Below are 13554 nucleotides of genomic sequence, written 5' to 3' on the forward strand. Positions count from 1 at the left end.
TCTTGGACCAGCTAAAAACCTCTTTTTACTGATACTGCTTCGTATCATTTTGGAGTTGCTTTGAACCTCGCTGGGAACTCTGAGAGACACTGCTGTAACCTAAACTATGCCTGAGTTGTAGAGAGTGGGCATATCACTGTACCTCTGACGTAATGCTCTTGTGTCTCCTCCATTTTTTTCTGCTCTCTGGCTCCCAGTCTCTTTTGTCCCACATAAGGAAAGACTATAGTTGCCACAAAGATGGAGTGTTCAAAGCATACTGCTAAGAATATTTTACAGGTGACAGTTTAGATAGGCACTATGTACCACTCCTTTCATTTGTTTTCGGAATCTTTATGAATTTCTATAATACATCTATCAAAAAATTTCCAAAAATTACTGTCCAAAGCTGTGGGAGCTGGCTCAATTAACGATACAAACAATACATTTTTTATTCCAGCTCAGCATGATAGACCAGCAGGTAGATAGACAGATGCCTATCTGGGAATGGGAGAAGGCCAGCGCTATTCAGTCATGTGTGCTGTAATTCTTCCAAGTGCAAGGAGCAGAAGCTGGCCTGGTTGCTAGGATTTAGCGCTGCTGTTCCCATAGCAGCCAGTTTGTTTACCTTCTGTGCTGCTCTGAGCCTCCTCCTGGAATGCTTAGTCTCACATTCAAAAAGAAAACATGCACTGCTGCTGCGGAGAGTGAAGCTGGAAGACAATTGGGGGCAAACCTTCCAATGAAGGAGAACCGAGGACGTGGCATGTAGCCAGGATTTGTCATCGGGAACAATCCAGGCCAGAAGCAGGAGCAGCAAAGGGGTGTATGAGGGAGAAGGGGGATTCTTTTAAGGCACGGAGTCTGGGCAGAGCTGTACGTTGCTGAGGAATAGCTGTGTCTATTTGAAGGTGAGGAATTGTCTGAGAAACACTGGAGAAGCACTCTGCAAGGATAGGTAATTGCTATTCAGTCAAACTGATATGACTTTGCATGTATTTGGGGCATTAGTTTACCCCACATTAAAAGAGTGTCCGCAGTAGGCTTTGTTCTTTGTTCTCTCTTAGTCTTCTCTAGGCTTTTTCATTTCCTCATTTATCTGATGTATTTCCTCCTTCATCTTTTCAGGTCCTGTTTTCTCCTTTTTTTTCCTAACAAACGTTTGATTTCTTATTACAATGTAGAGCTCATCCAGCTCTCCAGCCATATTCTTAAAACTTATTTCTGCATCTGGTGGTAGACTATCTTTTATATTTGGTTGCTCTTTTTTCACTTCTCTATGCTTGTCCATTTAGTAATTCCTTCCTCCCTCATATGTATCCTTTCCTCTTCTTTCCTTTCTCTTCCTCATCCCATCACTGAAGGCTCATCTTTCCCTCTCACTTCCACTTTCAAGTCACTTATTCTCTCTTTTCTCCTAGCTTCCATTCCCAAATTCTTCTGTTTCTTCATTCTTCCACTCCAAACTTTCTCTCCCGCATCTTAGCAAAGTCTTGGGGGACCCTGAGCAGGAGGAGTCTTTTCATACCTTCCTCATTTTGCAGGTAAAAGGGACAAGAATCTTTCCAACCATCATGGACTTCTCTTTCCCTGTTTTTGCTTCTACAACCAAAAATAATGCTATTCCTCTTTCCAGGTTACACATCCCAAGAACTGACTTGTGACTCTGTTCCTGCACTACATTCAGAACCTTTCCAAAACACAATGGCCAAACTGTTGCAAGCTCTACCCAAATGTCTTCCCCCAGACTGGCACATTGCAAACAAGATGCAGTGTGCCAGTACAGAATCTCAGAAATCCAGTTCAGAACGTGTGACTGCTGAGAGTCAGAGGCTGGTGGATGAAACAGAAAAGACAACTCAGAAAACACAAAGTGATGTTAACAAGAAAATAGGTAATCCTATATGTTCTGCTAGTATCAAGATATGTTATTAGAGCTATGCGATTAAGATGGACTTAGAAATAGGAGTACATGCAGTACATGTCAACGCTATGTTATCTGATTTCATGGAAAAAAAATCAAAATATTTTAAAACTATTTTGAGGTGGATTCTTTATTTTATAACACATAAATTACTGGTCCAAAACACACAGAAAGACATTCCATGCAAATCTCCTGACACAGGGTTGCAAAACTGTCTCTGAACATCAGCCTAAAGCACTAAATGCACTCCATTGAGGATTGAGTCTATTTCTATCCTTACCTAAGGCCTGATCCACAGTGCTCTGGCATAGAAGATGGACTTGTATTAATACTTATTTGCAATTTTCAATCTGCAGAACAGAGACTGGAGGAAATAAAATTCTGGAAGCAAGAATTAGATGACAAACTTGAACAGATTGTTAATGAGACAGAGGTACTACTGACTTTCAAGACCAGGCTGGAGAAAGCCTTAGAAAGCTGCAAAGAGCCGCTTGTTGTTGCCCAACAGTGTCTCCTGAACAGGTGAGATTAAGAAAGAAAAGCATGCAAGGAGAGAAGAAATATACATAATGAACCATTAACAAATAATAAAAAAGGCTGCAAATTAAGGTCTTACCTCTATTTGCAGCAGAGTCATAGTCTAATTTATGTGATGTAACACTGGGGAACCAAGGCTATAAAAGAAAGATGACTGTTTCCAGTGCAGCAAGGAAAAGCCTTGGTTATGGAAAGCTGGGCTTCACCATTTTCAATAAACTGCAGACAGTTGAATGATGTGGCTGATGGCTTTTCCTCCTTTTCTTTAGGGAGAGGCGAGTTGGGATTGACTTGGTCCATGATGAAGTGGAACAGGAACTGGTCAAGGAAGCTGAAGTCCTCCAAGGAGTTATTGCTTTGCTTGAACGCACATTGGAACAAACCAATGAGCAAATCAGGTGCAGGGCCAAAGAGCATAACTGAACATTGGGTAGCTGAAAAGTAGGACAGCAATCTTCCTGAGAAGCTGTAGGGTTGGGCTGAGCATGGGTACAAAGTCACCTTCAGTGCTAAACCGTTACAGAAGCTAAGTCCCAGTTCATGCATTTGATCGTTAATGGTGGGAAGTTAGAACTGAAACTACTTGCACATGATCCTCCGTGATCTCAGGATCCAGACCTGTGCCTTTAATTCCAGGGGGAATTATACCATCAGTTCTGTGGAGGCAGCATCATGCTCTAGATCTGTGGGCTTTGCAACTAACAGTTCATACATGCAGAATTACATAATAGCATTTGCATTGCCTATCATGCCTGATCTTTTGGGGAGACTTAGTGCCTAGGTGTTGGCTCATTGACCAGTCTACCAGTGTTTAGGGCTGGAGAAGACTGCTGTTTTTGTCAGAGTTTATCTTCAGTCTGGTTGTTTTCCCTTCTAGACTGAACCGTTCAGCAAAGTACAAGCTGGAAATGGATCTGAGGGACAAGTTCACAGCCTTAATGATTGATGATTACTGTGCTAGCTTGACAAACAACACTCCTGATATCAGATATGCTAATAATGTGGTGAAAATAGAAGCAAAGTAAGTGGTTATTTCATTCAGTGAACATACATTCAGTTCATACAGCCAGTATGAGTTTTACCATAATAGAACGATTAAAGTAATTGCACGTATGACAGGTTATCTGTCCATCATGTCCATCACAGAATTTTTTATACTTCTGTCCATCCCTTCAGTATCTGTGTAATATGCCTGTGAAGCCAGCCACAATAACCATACTTCTAGTGAACTACAGTTCTTTAAATGATGATGAGAATTTAGCTACAGCAAAATTTCACACACTGCTGGAACCCAGAATAGATTTGCTAATCTAACTTCCTCTCCCTGCTAGGGTATTCTGGTGGGGAGAGTGCTTGACTGGGACACAGGAGGCATACGGCCGGTTTCTGACTCTGTCATTAACTTGTCATAAAGGTTTCTTCTGTGTGTGTTAGTGTGAATGGTCTGAGTGGAGAAAGAGCTACCATAAAACAACAGGCTGAAGATAGAAAAAGTACATGGTGAGAAAGTAGTGTGTGTGAGATACTATCTGAAGGATGGATATACTCTGGAGATTAGTAGTGCTGCTGATGCTGCGAGAACGGATGAACTCAGAACACCAAGAGTCTGGCAGCTCTGTACAATGCCACTAGTACAAGTTACTGTGCATCAACAACAGGTTGTATAACTTGGACCACATCTGGAAGGGTGTTGGCTGCTATATGCAAATGATGACTACAGGGTTATATATACACCCAGTGAAAAAAAGGACCCTTTGAGGGACTTTCCAAACACCTTCCTACAAGCCACTGGTCTGCTGATAGGACCTTCTAATTCTAGCTACACAAGCAAGGTTTGGCTTCCCAACAGTTGCTCCAACCAGGTAATTATGAGTGACTATTTTAGCGTGTAAATGAACTGTGAGAGAGGAAGTGAATGTGTTGTGTAAATAGCTACCTGCTATTAATAGCAACTGCTTAATTCTGTCAATAAAAGCATAATTAATGAAAGGTGTTCTAAGAAATATCAGTTATCCGTGCCTGCCCCCCCAACTCAATCCCTCATCAGGAAAAATAGAAGTTGTAATGAATTTGCTTTGTGACTTCGGCAAACTGGTTTCCATCCTATCTTTGTTTCCTCTGAAATGTTTGAGGTAGAGAGTCTTTATTTTGTATCTGTAGAATTTCCAGCACAGCTGATGCCGGCTGGGGCCTGCAGTTAATAGTACTGCTTTGTTCTTGTTAACACTAATACTTGTTTTTTGTGGAGTATTAAGTATAGATTTATGAATTCCCAGATAGTCTAATACTGCCAGTTGATGACCTTTTGTTCTGAATCTCTTCCAGTTCTGTGAGCCTTGAAGACTGGATAGATTTTTCAAATGTAAATATTGAAAAGGCTGACAAACAGCGAAACAGTTCTTTGGCACTGAGGGCACTGATTGACTGCATCCTCTCCCAGACACTGAACGATGTGCGCAAGCAATTTGAGACGGTGAATGTTGCTTTTAGAAATAGGGTGAAGGAGGTCAAAGATGCAAAGCACAAGCTAGAGACACTACTTGCAGTGGTAAGTGGTAGGGAACAGTCAGCACAAATGGTGGAAACAATGGGCTAGGGTCATCAGCCTGTTCTGTTAAGGCAGTTTCTTGAGCTATTGTTCTTTAATATTTTTACCTTTGCAACACTGGCAAACCTGGCACATTTTTCCTTTTTCTTTTTTTTATAGAATACTTCTTAGATTTTATTTTATCAGCTCTATGTACATCACTAGAGAAGTGAATTTCTGGAATCACCCACTCAATGGAAACATTGCTGTAGACTTCAGTAAAGTCAGGATTTCCCTTGTGGTTTTTATAGACACATGGGGCTCTTAAAGGATTTTTCATGATTGCAATGCAAAAGTCTAATAGCTTAGAAAACCAGGAGCAATCTGCCTCAAATTAGATACATGAAAACTGAGCTTTAATGTTAATACTTAAAAGTTAATTGCTGAGTTTAAATTCCAACTCTTGCTCATAATACTGTCACCTCCTTTCCAATAAAGGAATAATAATCCTGGCCAACCTTTGTCAAATGCTTTGATGAAACACACCTTAAAACATTATGACTGTTACTGTGACTGTTAGTACAATAGCTATTAAAGAATATGTCGATTATCTCACTCACTGTAAGAGGCAGTGTGCAGCACTTCCTTCTGTTGGGTTTGTTAAGGTGATGGATGAGACTGCCTCACAGGAGAAGAACATTGCAGCCTTAGAGAAAGCAATCACTGATAAAGAGGGACCTGTTCAAGTGGCTCAAACTCGCTTGGAGGCAAGAACCTATCGCCCCAACGTGGAACTGTGTTGTGACACAGTGCAGTACAGGCTGATCAGTGAAGTTCAAGAAATTACAAATAATATTCAGAGGTAAGTGAAACGATGAAAGAGTGGGAAATTTGTAGTATAGATTACTGGGTTAATTTTTGTTGAAAGGTTAGGAATCACTTTTTCCTTTAGGAGTGGGACACTTTAGGGGAAGCTGCATGGCTGTTGTCTCTGTGTGAATACCCTTCTGTGGGTTTTTCGCCAAGGTTTCTTAACCCATATGCAAAATATCCATGAGTTTCAACTGTTTGTCTGTTTTTTTCCCTGTTAGATTGAAGGACACATTGGCACAGGCTGAAGCACAGCTGAAAGGTCTGAGCCGCCGACAGCTTTCCTTGGAGGAGGAGATCCAGGTCAAGGAGAATACATTGTACATTGATGAAGTGCTCTGCATGCAAATGAGGGAATCTGTTTCCATTAACAGCTTCTGAAACTGTCACACTGGGAGGCTCTGTGTGTTCCAGCAAGCAAGCTCCTGCTCAGAGATGAGGTGGTGCAAAGCTGGAGTCAACAATGCCCTACTGATTCTAGTTTCGTGAGGTAATTAAAAGAGACCGAGCACCCCCCCCCCCAGTTCTCTGTGTCACAGATATCTATGCTACAGAACATCTGATGAAATCTCCCATTTAGCAATAAAGTTACAGAGTAAGAAGGAATGTCCGTTTCCCCCTGTTACTTATCTTGGGTGCAACTCATGATATCTTTTGCCATGGAGAAGTCTAGAAGCTGTGGAAGCTAGAGCAGGAGTTCCCTCATAAGCCATTTGTTAGAAAACAGTGCAGGTGGCAGACTCTTAGGACTAGCCATGGTAGATTTTGTTCTTAACATCTGTCTGCTGTTAAGAACTGGGCACACAGTGTATATCAAATTTAATAGGAGGTAAGGACTGGTGATGTACTGGATAGTGCATCTGACTGCATCTGAGTCAAGATCAAGCCCAAGGTTGATTTTGGGCTAATCATTGCCTCACCCCATGCCTCAGTTTCCCTATCTGTAAAATGGAAACAATGAGATGGGCTTCATTGGTAAGGTGTTCCAAGTTCTACAATGAGAAGTGCTGAACAGAGAGGAGGGTCTTATTTTTACTAGAGATGCCTGTAAGGGTGGAAAATGTCTCAGTGCCGGGAAAACAAAGCAAAGGCAAGAATAAATAATGGTGGAGACGTGGAAGGCCAGTTCCCAAATCGAACATTTTAATTTGTGGGATTGTAAAATTGTCCCTTGCCTTTCTCTTGTTCTAATGGTATCTCCCTTTCGGAGGCACCGCTGACAAGATTCAAGTGCCCTACTAATACCCTCCAAAGGATCAGTTCATCATTTGCAGGTGTGACTGGGTGTTTTTTCTTTCTCCCTGTGGCTTACACCATTGGGTAGATGATGACAAAATAATTAAGCTCTGAGTCAATCAGGTATTTGAACTTCTTGTAAATATCACGCAACAGCCGATCCTCCTCACTGGTCTCTTGCCGGGCTGTGTAAATCCTGACCTGTGTGCATAAACAGCAGTCATGTCTCTCAGATACATGGCTCAGCCATTAAACCTGGTGGCAACAGGAAGTCTCTGTGACTACTAAGGAATCTAGAGGAACCAAATTCCTTGGTTTTGAATCAAAATCCTGATGTCGTTACTCTGTTTTCACTCCAGACTGAGTGAAGACTCTGACTCATCTCCTGCCAAAGAATTTTTTGAGAGAACAAGACTCCTTTTGCCCCCAGAACAGATGCATCCCTGGGATCTGCATAGATCTGGGAGGATCTACTGAAGTTGGTCTCTAGCAGACAAAGCATCATGAAAGCATGGTTTTCTCTAGCTACAGCTGTGGCCTGGCCCCAGTTCAACACAGCATCCTTATTGAGTGAGATGTTTTTACACCCTTTCATAAAATAGTGAGATTCAACTCCATGCTTCGAATTAAGCATAGACCCAAGCACTGGGCCTAAGATATGACCAGAGATCCCTAGCTTGAACTGGGAGGTGACAGGGGACCCTTTCCCTAGCAAGGACTTGTGGAATAGCTGAGGTCAGTTAATAAACTTTAACAGTATTCTGTGCATGGCTGAGGAGGTTGGAGAGACCCATTTCTGTGAGTGGCTCTCAGGATCCTTACAGATCATGCTAAAATATAATATAGGGAAGGTGGTTTTGTTAACATTTCCATCAATTACCTTTCTATGGAGATGGGGACCTCACCTTTCTCTGGGTATGGGAGAGAGGAAAAGAACAGAAGTTTTGCAGCACAGATTCTTACCTTTATGGTAGTCAAAATGCATTTCTTTTCTGCACGGTTTTGTAGAAGCTTCTCCATAAAGGTGACACTAAGAAATGCCCAGACCTTCAGAAAAAACAACCTCTTGCATGATAAGATGAGCTGTAGCAGCTCATCATCCAGCAGTTCATGGTCATTGTTTACTTCGAGAGTTAATTTCTTGAAAAAGAAAGAACACTGTTAGTACTTGTACAACTCAACAAAGCTTATTATCAAAAGCAGCAATAATCAGAATTTAATCAACAAGAGCTGTTCTAGTTTTACCAACAGAAGTGATTGCCAATTTTGTACCTTGGCATTAGCAGAGAATCAGGGTTTATTTTATGACAATAGTATATGCTACCATAATCACCACTTTCCCATTAAGATGTAGATCCCTTGTGCGTTACACATCATTCTCAGACAGACAACTTTTAGTACCATCCAGAAGGTGCAGCACCCACAGCTCATGCCATGATATTATTTCATGTATCAGAAATGATCCCAGATAAAAAAAATAGATCCAAAGACAATTTCTAGAGAGCTTTACAGACCAGTGGTGTTTACTGGAAACTCTGCAATGCAACAGAACTTCAAGAAAGCTGTCAGCAACCCTTAGTTATAAAGCCATCTGCTTCCATCAGGCATGCACAGGATGGTGCTCATCTACAAGGGTCAGCTTAGCACAACTTTGGGAGTGCTAAAGTGCCTTGACATGGGCATCAGTTAATTCACATATGCTGTAAGACATTTGTACATTGCCAAAATGGAGCAAAACTGTAAGTGTAGGTTGAGGCAGCCTACAGCCCGGTAAACAAACAAGATGCATTGAATATTTTCCTCATATACAGATTTCCCTACAAAAGGGCAGATTTCAGAAAACATGAAAGGATAAGGAAGTTATTAGTTACTAAACTAACATAAAGTTGTATGTCAAGGATAAGGCCAAAGCTTTCTTGCAAAATGACACTTTCCTGAAGTGTCAGAAAAGAGCCTGAAAGGCTCTTACTGATGATACTACAACCACCTATATTTCAGATGTTAGCATTTTATGAGGGCAACCTGACATTAGCAAGAAACAGCATGATGGGGATTGTAACTGGACAGATAGTTACTGGAACTAGACTATTGCTGGGATGCTGGAATGGCTGGCTGTCTCTTACGAAAAATACCTTCTGAACGTTCAACCGCAGTGGTCAGGCATTCCCACTGATGCCTGCCATTAGGCAGAAGGGCTGTATGAGTATGACTATATTTGCTGAGCTTTGTGATATTACAGTAAGATGTCACTACTGGTCCCTTACCTGCAGAACATGCCTGTAGGCTGGGAGGAGGTTGATGAGGGTAGGTCTCATTGTCCAGTCCGGGTCACTGAAATAGCAGCTCCGTAAACTGATGCTCCTGACTGGGATCTCCACTAGCAGGATCCTGGCTAGGTGGTCATGCTTCATGACTCTTTCAAAGAAGAAGTTCACATTCAGCCGTGGGGCTCTCTTGGCCAGGTTTGCCCATGACATCCCCCAGACCACTTGCCCATGAGGGTCATGGATATGGCATTTGATATTCAGGGTGCGGAGGGAATGACCGCTGTGCTTACACAGGATGTCCAGCAGTTCATCAGAGATGCAGTTGTAATTGAAAGTCAGGATGACCAGGCTGTGGAACTTGGACACAGCTTGGTGGAACAACGTACTGCTGTAGATGGGAAGATGGAGACTAAAGAAATCTTCAATATTGACTTCAGATATAAAGCTTTTGTTTCTCAAGTAGCTCAGAGAATTCAGAAGATCACAGCCTTCTTCCAAGGTTACTCTTGCTCCTTTTAAGTTGAGATAATCAAGATGTTTGCTCATTCTTTTCAGGAAGGTTCCTAAGTTCTTGATAAACTGAGCCCTTACCATGCTTTTCCAGACCACACGGTCTAATTCCAGGTGCTGGATGCTCAGTGATACCAGGCGGCTGTTACATTTACCCAAGTGTGAGAGAAGACCTCTCATAGTGACTTGAAATTTTCGGGTCAAGACAGCATTGTAAGGATTCAATAATTTGATCTCAAGGTGCTCCAAATACTTGCCAAATTTCTTGACATACCACAGTGCAGTTTCAAATTCAAACGTGTGTGCCCTTGATGGTCGGCCATTGAACGTGATGGTTCTGGTTCTCCAGAGGGATCCCGAGTACATGGCCCGACTCCATTTTTTACAGACCAAGGCAGCCCGAGATCTGTCCCTGTCATCTAGCCAATGGAAGATGTGCCTCAGACAGACATCAGGTAAACCAGCCCAGCAGCTCTGCTCAGGGTCACTGTCATCTTCCATTGAGGAGACAGTTTTTCAGTTCTTTTCTGTGTGATGAACCAAACCTAGATGAAGAAAGTTGTGGCTAGATTACTTGTCATTCCTAACAGAATAAAGTCTTTCAAGCGAAAAGCTAACAGATTGCTTCTTTACATTCAAAAGCAACAATCCTTTCTTTGCCTCTGTACTCAAGCTGTCGTGATCAAACAAGATCTTGGGTCTAACTGTCATCTAACCTAAATCAAGAGGAAAAAAGCAATGCATGAATTGAAAACAAAACACAGTAAGAACACAGAACACATCTTTGAGCTTTTTGGCCTTCAGTCTAGATAAACAGTCGGGTCACAGGCTCTAGAAACTTTGGTAAGCACCACTTACAATTTATGATGGTTTGGGGCCTGATGCTTAGTTTCCAAAAGCATCCCCTGTTTTGGGCTGTACAGAGATGAACAATAGTAAGCAAAACTAGCACAAATAACTAAGCCCTCTGGAGTACCATGCTCACACAGGATGTCCAGCAGCTCATCAGAGCCAAACTCTTCTCAGTGGTGCCCAGTGACAAGACAGGAGGCAACAGGCACATATTGAAACAGAGGAAATTCCATCTGAAAATATGAAAACACTTTTTCACTGTGAGGGTGGTTGAACACTGAAACAGGATGCCCAGAGAAACTGTGGAAACTCCAACCTTGGACATATTCAAAACCCAACTGGACACAGTCCTGGGCATCCTGCTCTAGCTGACTCTGCTTGAATGGGTGTGGACTAGATGCTCTCCAGAGGTCCATTCCAGCCTCAACTATTCTGTGATTGTTTGAGTCTGTGATTCTGTACCAAGATAACCTGAGGTAGTATCCTGCCAAAGATTATGGTGCAACCGTTGTTCAGACTAATAAGCAATATAAGCTGTCCTATCACATGAGTTATCCACTTACTAAGTTCAAGTCGGATATTCAGGAGTCAGGAGACCAACTGGGTAGTGGTAAAACAGGTAAGTAAACAACAACAATGCAAAAAGTTACCAGTTCCGCTGTCCAGACTGGACTGTGTACGCACTCAGATCTCCAAGCACATTTCCAGCTCAGATCTTCTGCCTCCAAAGTTCATGACTTTGCTTTCTTAACCTCCTCCTGCCGCCCTCCCTCCTGCCAAAGTTCAGCCATTGCCAGGGAGCAAAGAGGTAACCTCTGTGATGTCATGGCAAGTGACTTTACGCTGGGGTGAAGAGGGAAGAAAACCAACTAGAGCAAAGTCGGCTCGGGCTGAGGTGAAGGCAATGAAGAAGAAAGCAGAACTGCTTGGTAGAACCTCAGAAAGAGAGAAATACAAGCCAGAACCTGCAGGCCAAGCACGGACTGTATTTCTTGCCTTGTCCCTTTTTGCTAATCAGGTAATGGATCAAGCAGCTGAGCAATAAACAGCCAAGAAGGGAAGTGATGAGATCCACACCTTTTCAGTTATAAATTGCAAACTTCAGCTACGAAATGCAAACCAGCTCCCATTGTTGTCTGTTAGGCCCTTGCTTTCATCAGCACGCTTACAGATCAGGCCGACTACCAGTTGGTTCTGTCAACAGCCAAAGGGCATGTGAAACTTGTGCTTTGTTCGAACCTTTGCAGAGAGGCAAACCTCCAGAATGCACTTACGTCTCATCTCTATGTTGCATGTCTTACTGTATCAATTGGTAATGTCACTCTTGGGCATGAAACTGGAAAAATATCAACTGATAGTTTTCCACACTCTACCCCAAAATAAAGGCTCATGGGCTGGCGGCACCAAAGAAGATACAACTCAAAAGATGCACTGGGTAGCAAATTTGAAACAGATGGAAACAACAGAGGCTATACGACGAGATCAAGAAAATCTGCAGTTCCCCTGAGAACTTCTTTACAACAGCAAAGGGTCAGATATTTCCATTTTCATTTTCTAAATAGGCTTGAAAGTGCAGGCTGACCACTCAATCTAACTTTAGCATGTTGGTTCCCTTTTGGCTTAGGGTTCTCCAGCCCTACATTAGCTCTGTGTCAGAGCACACTGTCTGTTCGATTAGCACCTCATCTATTTTGGGGGAATTTTGTGTTCCTCTTTCTTTCCAGTATCAGGGTAGATCCAAAACCCCAGCTCTCGAGGAGACCTCTCTGTTACCACAGAAGCTGAGGATAGAGATATGATCATCACTTAAGTTCACTTCTTGCGTTTAGTTTCCCAGACGCACACCCCAACAATACCTCTTTGTTTGTCATAAAACTGTCAGTCATTTAGAAAGGACCTAATTTTGCCCGTCCAGATGGAGACTCCAGCCAAGTCTTAATATATTGTGGATCAAGATGCAGTTTGCAGCTGAGAAGACCCCAAAAACTTTCCATATAGGGATGTTTGCAGGGGGCGGGGAAACACATCTGCAGCTAATTGGAGACTATGAAGTCAATGGGCAGAGGAAAGAGAACAGCATGCAGGGTTGTAGCATGAAGAAATATATTGCTTTAGTAGGGGGCATTTACTGACCTGTACTTGCCCCTGTTGTAGTGCATGAATATGAACGGATACAAACACCATCACTTGGAAATTTTAACTCATAACGCTTATGAAAGCATACAGGGCATGTCTACAAGCCAACGGCGGGACACAAGAGGTATCCCGCAGCGTCCACGGGTCAGCTTCCCCGGGCTCTGGGTCCAGGGTTAGCTAAGCAGCTGTCTCTGGTTATCAGCTCTAAGTTTAACTTTGAGGTAAAAGAGGAAAAAAATATTTGGAAAGAAACAGAAGCTGCTACAGCTCTTTCCAGAGCTTCTTTTTCCAGGGGGAATATTTTAAAGATAAATGTCTTACGCATCTTACGCACTAATTTTCCTCTCGGGCAGGATAAAAAAGAATCCCCGCGTTCTCTGTACACGGCACCCCCCGCAACGTCTGGGGTAACGCCGGGCGGTCGAACTCTGTATCCACCCCGAGGAAGCCGCATGAGCCAGCGGAGGGGAAGAAACAGCAAGACTTCGGCCCAGAACGGACACCAGCAGCACCAGCCGCGGGCACCCGCCGGCCCGGCCGGGCGCTCTCGCCATTCCTCCCGCGGCGCCTGCTGCCCCCGCTCCCGCCCGCGGGGCGGCGCCGGGCCAAGCCTGTCACGCGCCGGCGAGCGAGGCCCCGTCGCCCAACGGCCGCCGCGCGCGCAGCCAATGGGGGCGGCCAGGGACGGCGGCGCCAATCCGCAGAGCCGGAGCGGG

General features: G+C 43.3%; 2 protein-coding genes across 3 annotated transcripts; one reads left to right on the top strand and one right to left on the bottom strand.

The window, feature by feature from the left end:
• Window positions 1-608: 608 nt before the first annotated feature.
• Window positions 609-6444, top strand: TEKT1 (tektin 1). 2 transcript variants are annotated; one of them, XM_026106458.2, is made up of 8 exons: window positions 609-937; window positions 1616-1873; window positions 2260-2425; window positions 2710-2838; window positions 3318-3461; window positions 4766-4988; window positions 5633-5829; window positions 6059-6444. In XM_026106458.2, exons 2-8 carry the CDS (start codon window positions 1684-1686, stop codon window positions 6216-6218), a joined length of 1209 nt encoding a protein of 402 aa, XP_025962243.1. In that variant the 5' UTR covers window positions 609-937; window positions 1616-1683; the 3' UTR covers window positions 6219-6444. The 2 variants fall into 2 exon arrangements, with proteins under 2 accessions (XP_025962243.1, XP_025962251.1); XM_026106466.2 differs by having other exon boundaries at window positions 609-890.
• A 519-nt stretch (window positions 6445-6963) lies between these two features.
• Window positions 6964-13447, bottom strand: FBXO39 (F-box protein 39). Its single transcript, XM_026106405.2, has 4 exons — window positions 13160-13447; window positions 9338-10395; window positions 8037-8213; window positions 6964-7274 (listed from the first exon to the last, which is right to left on the bottom strand). The coding sequence occupies exons 2-4, from the start codon at window positions 10349-10351 to the stop codon at window positions 7146-7148; spliced, it is 1320 nt and encodes a 439-aa protein (XP_025962190.1). The 5' UTR covers window positions 10352-10395; window positions 13160-13447; the 3' UTR covers window positions 6964-7145.
• Between the last annotated feature and the right edge of the window lie 107 nt (window positions 13448-13554).

Source organism: Dromaius novaehollandiae, chromosome 19 (genome assembly GCF_036370855.1).
Source record: "Dromaius novaehollandiae isolate bDroNov1 chromosome 19, bDroNov1.hap1, whole genome shotgun sequence".
Lineage (NCBI taxonomy): Eukaryota > Metazoa > Chordata > Aves > Casuariiformes > Dromaiidae > Dromaius > Dromaius novaehollandiae.

Bases quoted from the DNA above. Each gene is read 5' to 3' on its own strand.
- TEKT1 (XM_026106458.2), top strand. From the start codon at position 1,684: ATGGCCAAACTGTTGCAAGCTCTACCCAAATGTCTTCCCCCAGACTGG. The intron at 2,426-2,709 runs GTGAGATTAAGA...CCTTTTCTTTAG, and splicing joins CAACAGTGTCTCCTGAACAG to GGAGAGGCGAGTTGGGATTG. The intron at 2,839-3,317 runs GTGCAGGGCCAA...TTTCCCTTCTAG, and splicing joins CAAACCAATGAGCAAATCAG to ACTGAACCGTTCAGCAAAGT.
- FBXO39 (XM_026106405.2), bottom strand. From the start codon at position 10,351: ATGGAAGATGACAGTGACCCTGAGCAGAGCTGCTGGGCTGGTTTACCT. The intron at 8,214-9,337 runs GTAAGGGACCAG...TTCTTTTTCAAG, and splicing joins CCTACAGGCATGTTCTGCAG to AAATTAACTCTCGAAGTAAA. The intron at 7,275-8,036 runs GTAAGAATCTGT...TTATGCACACAG, and splicing joins GCATTTTGACTACCATAAAG to GTCAGGATTTACACAGCCCG.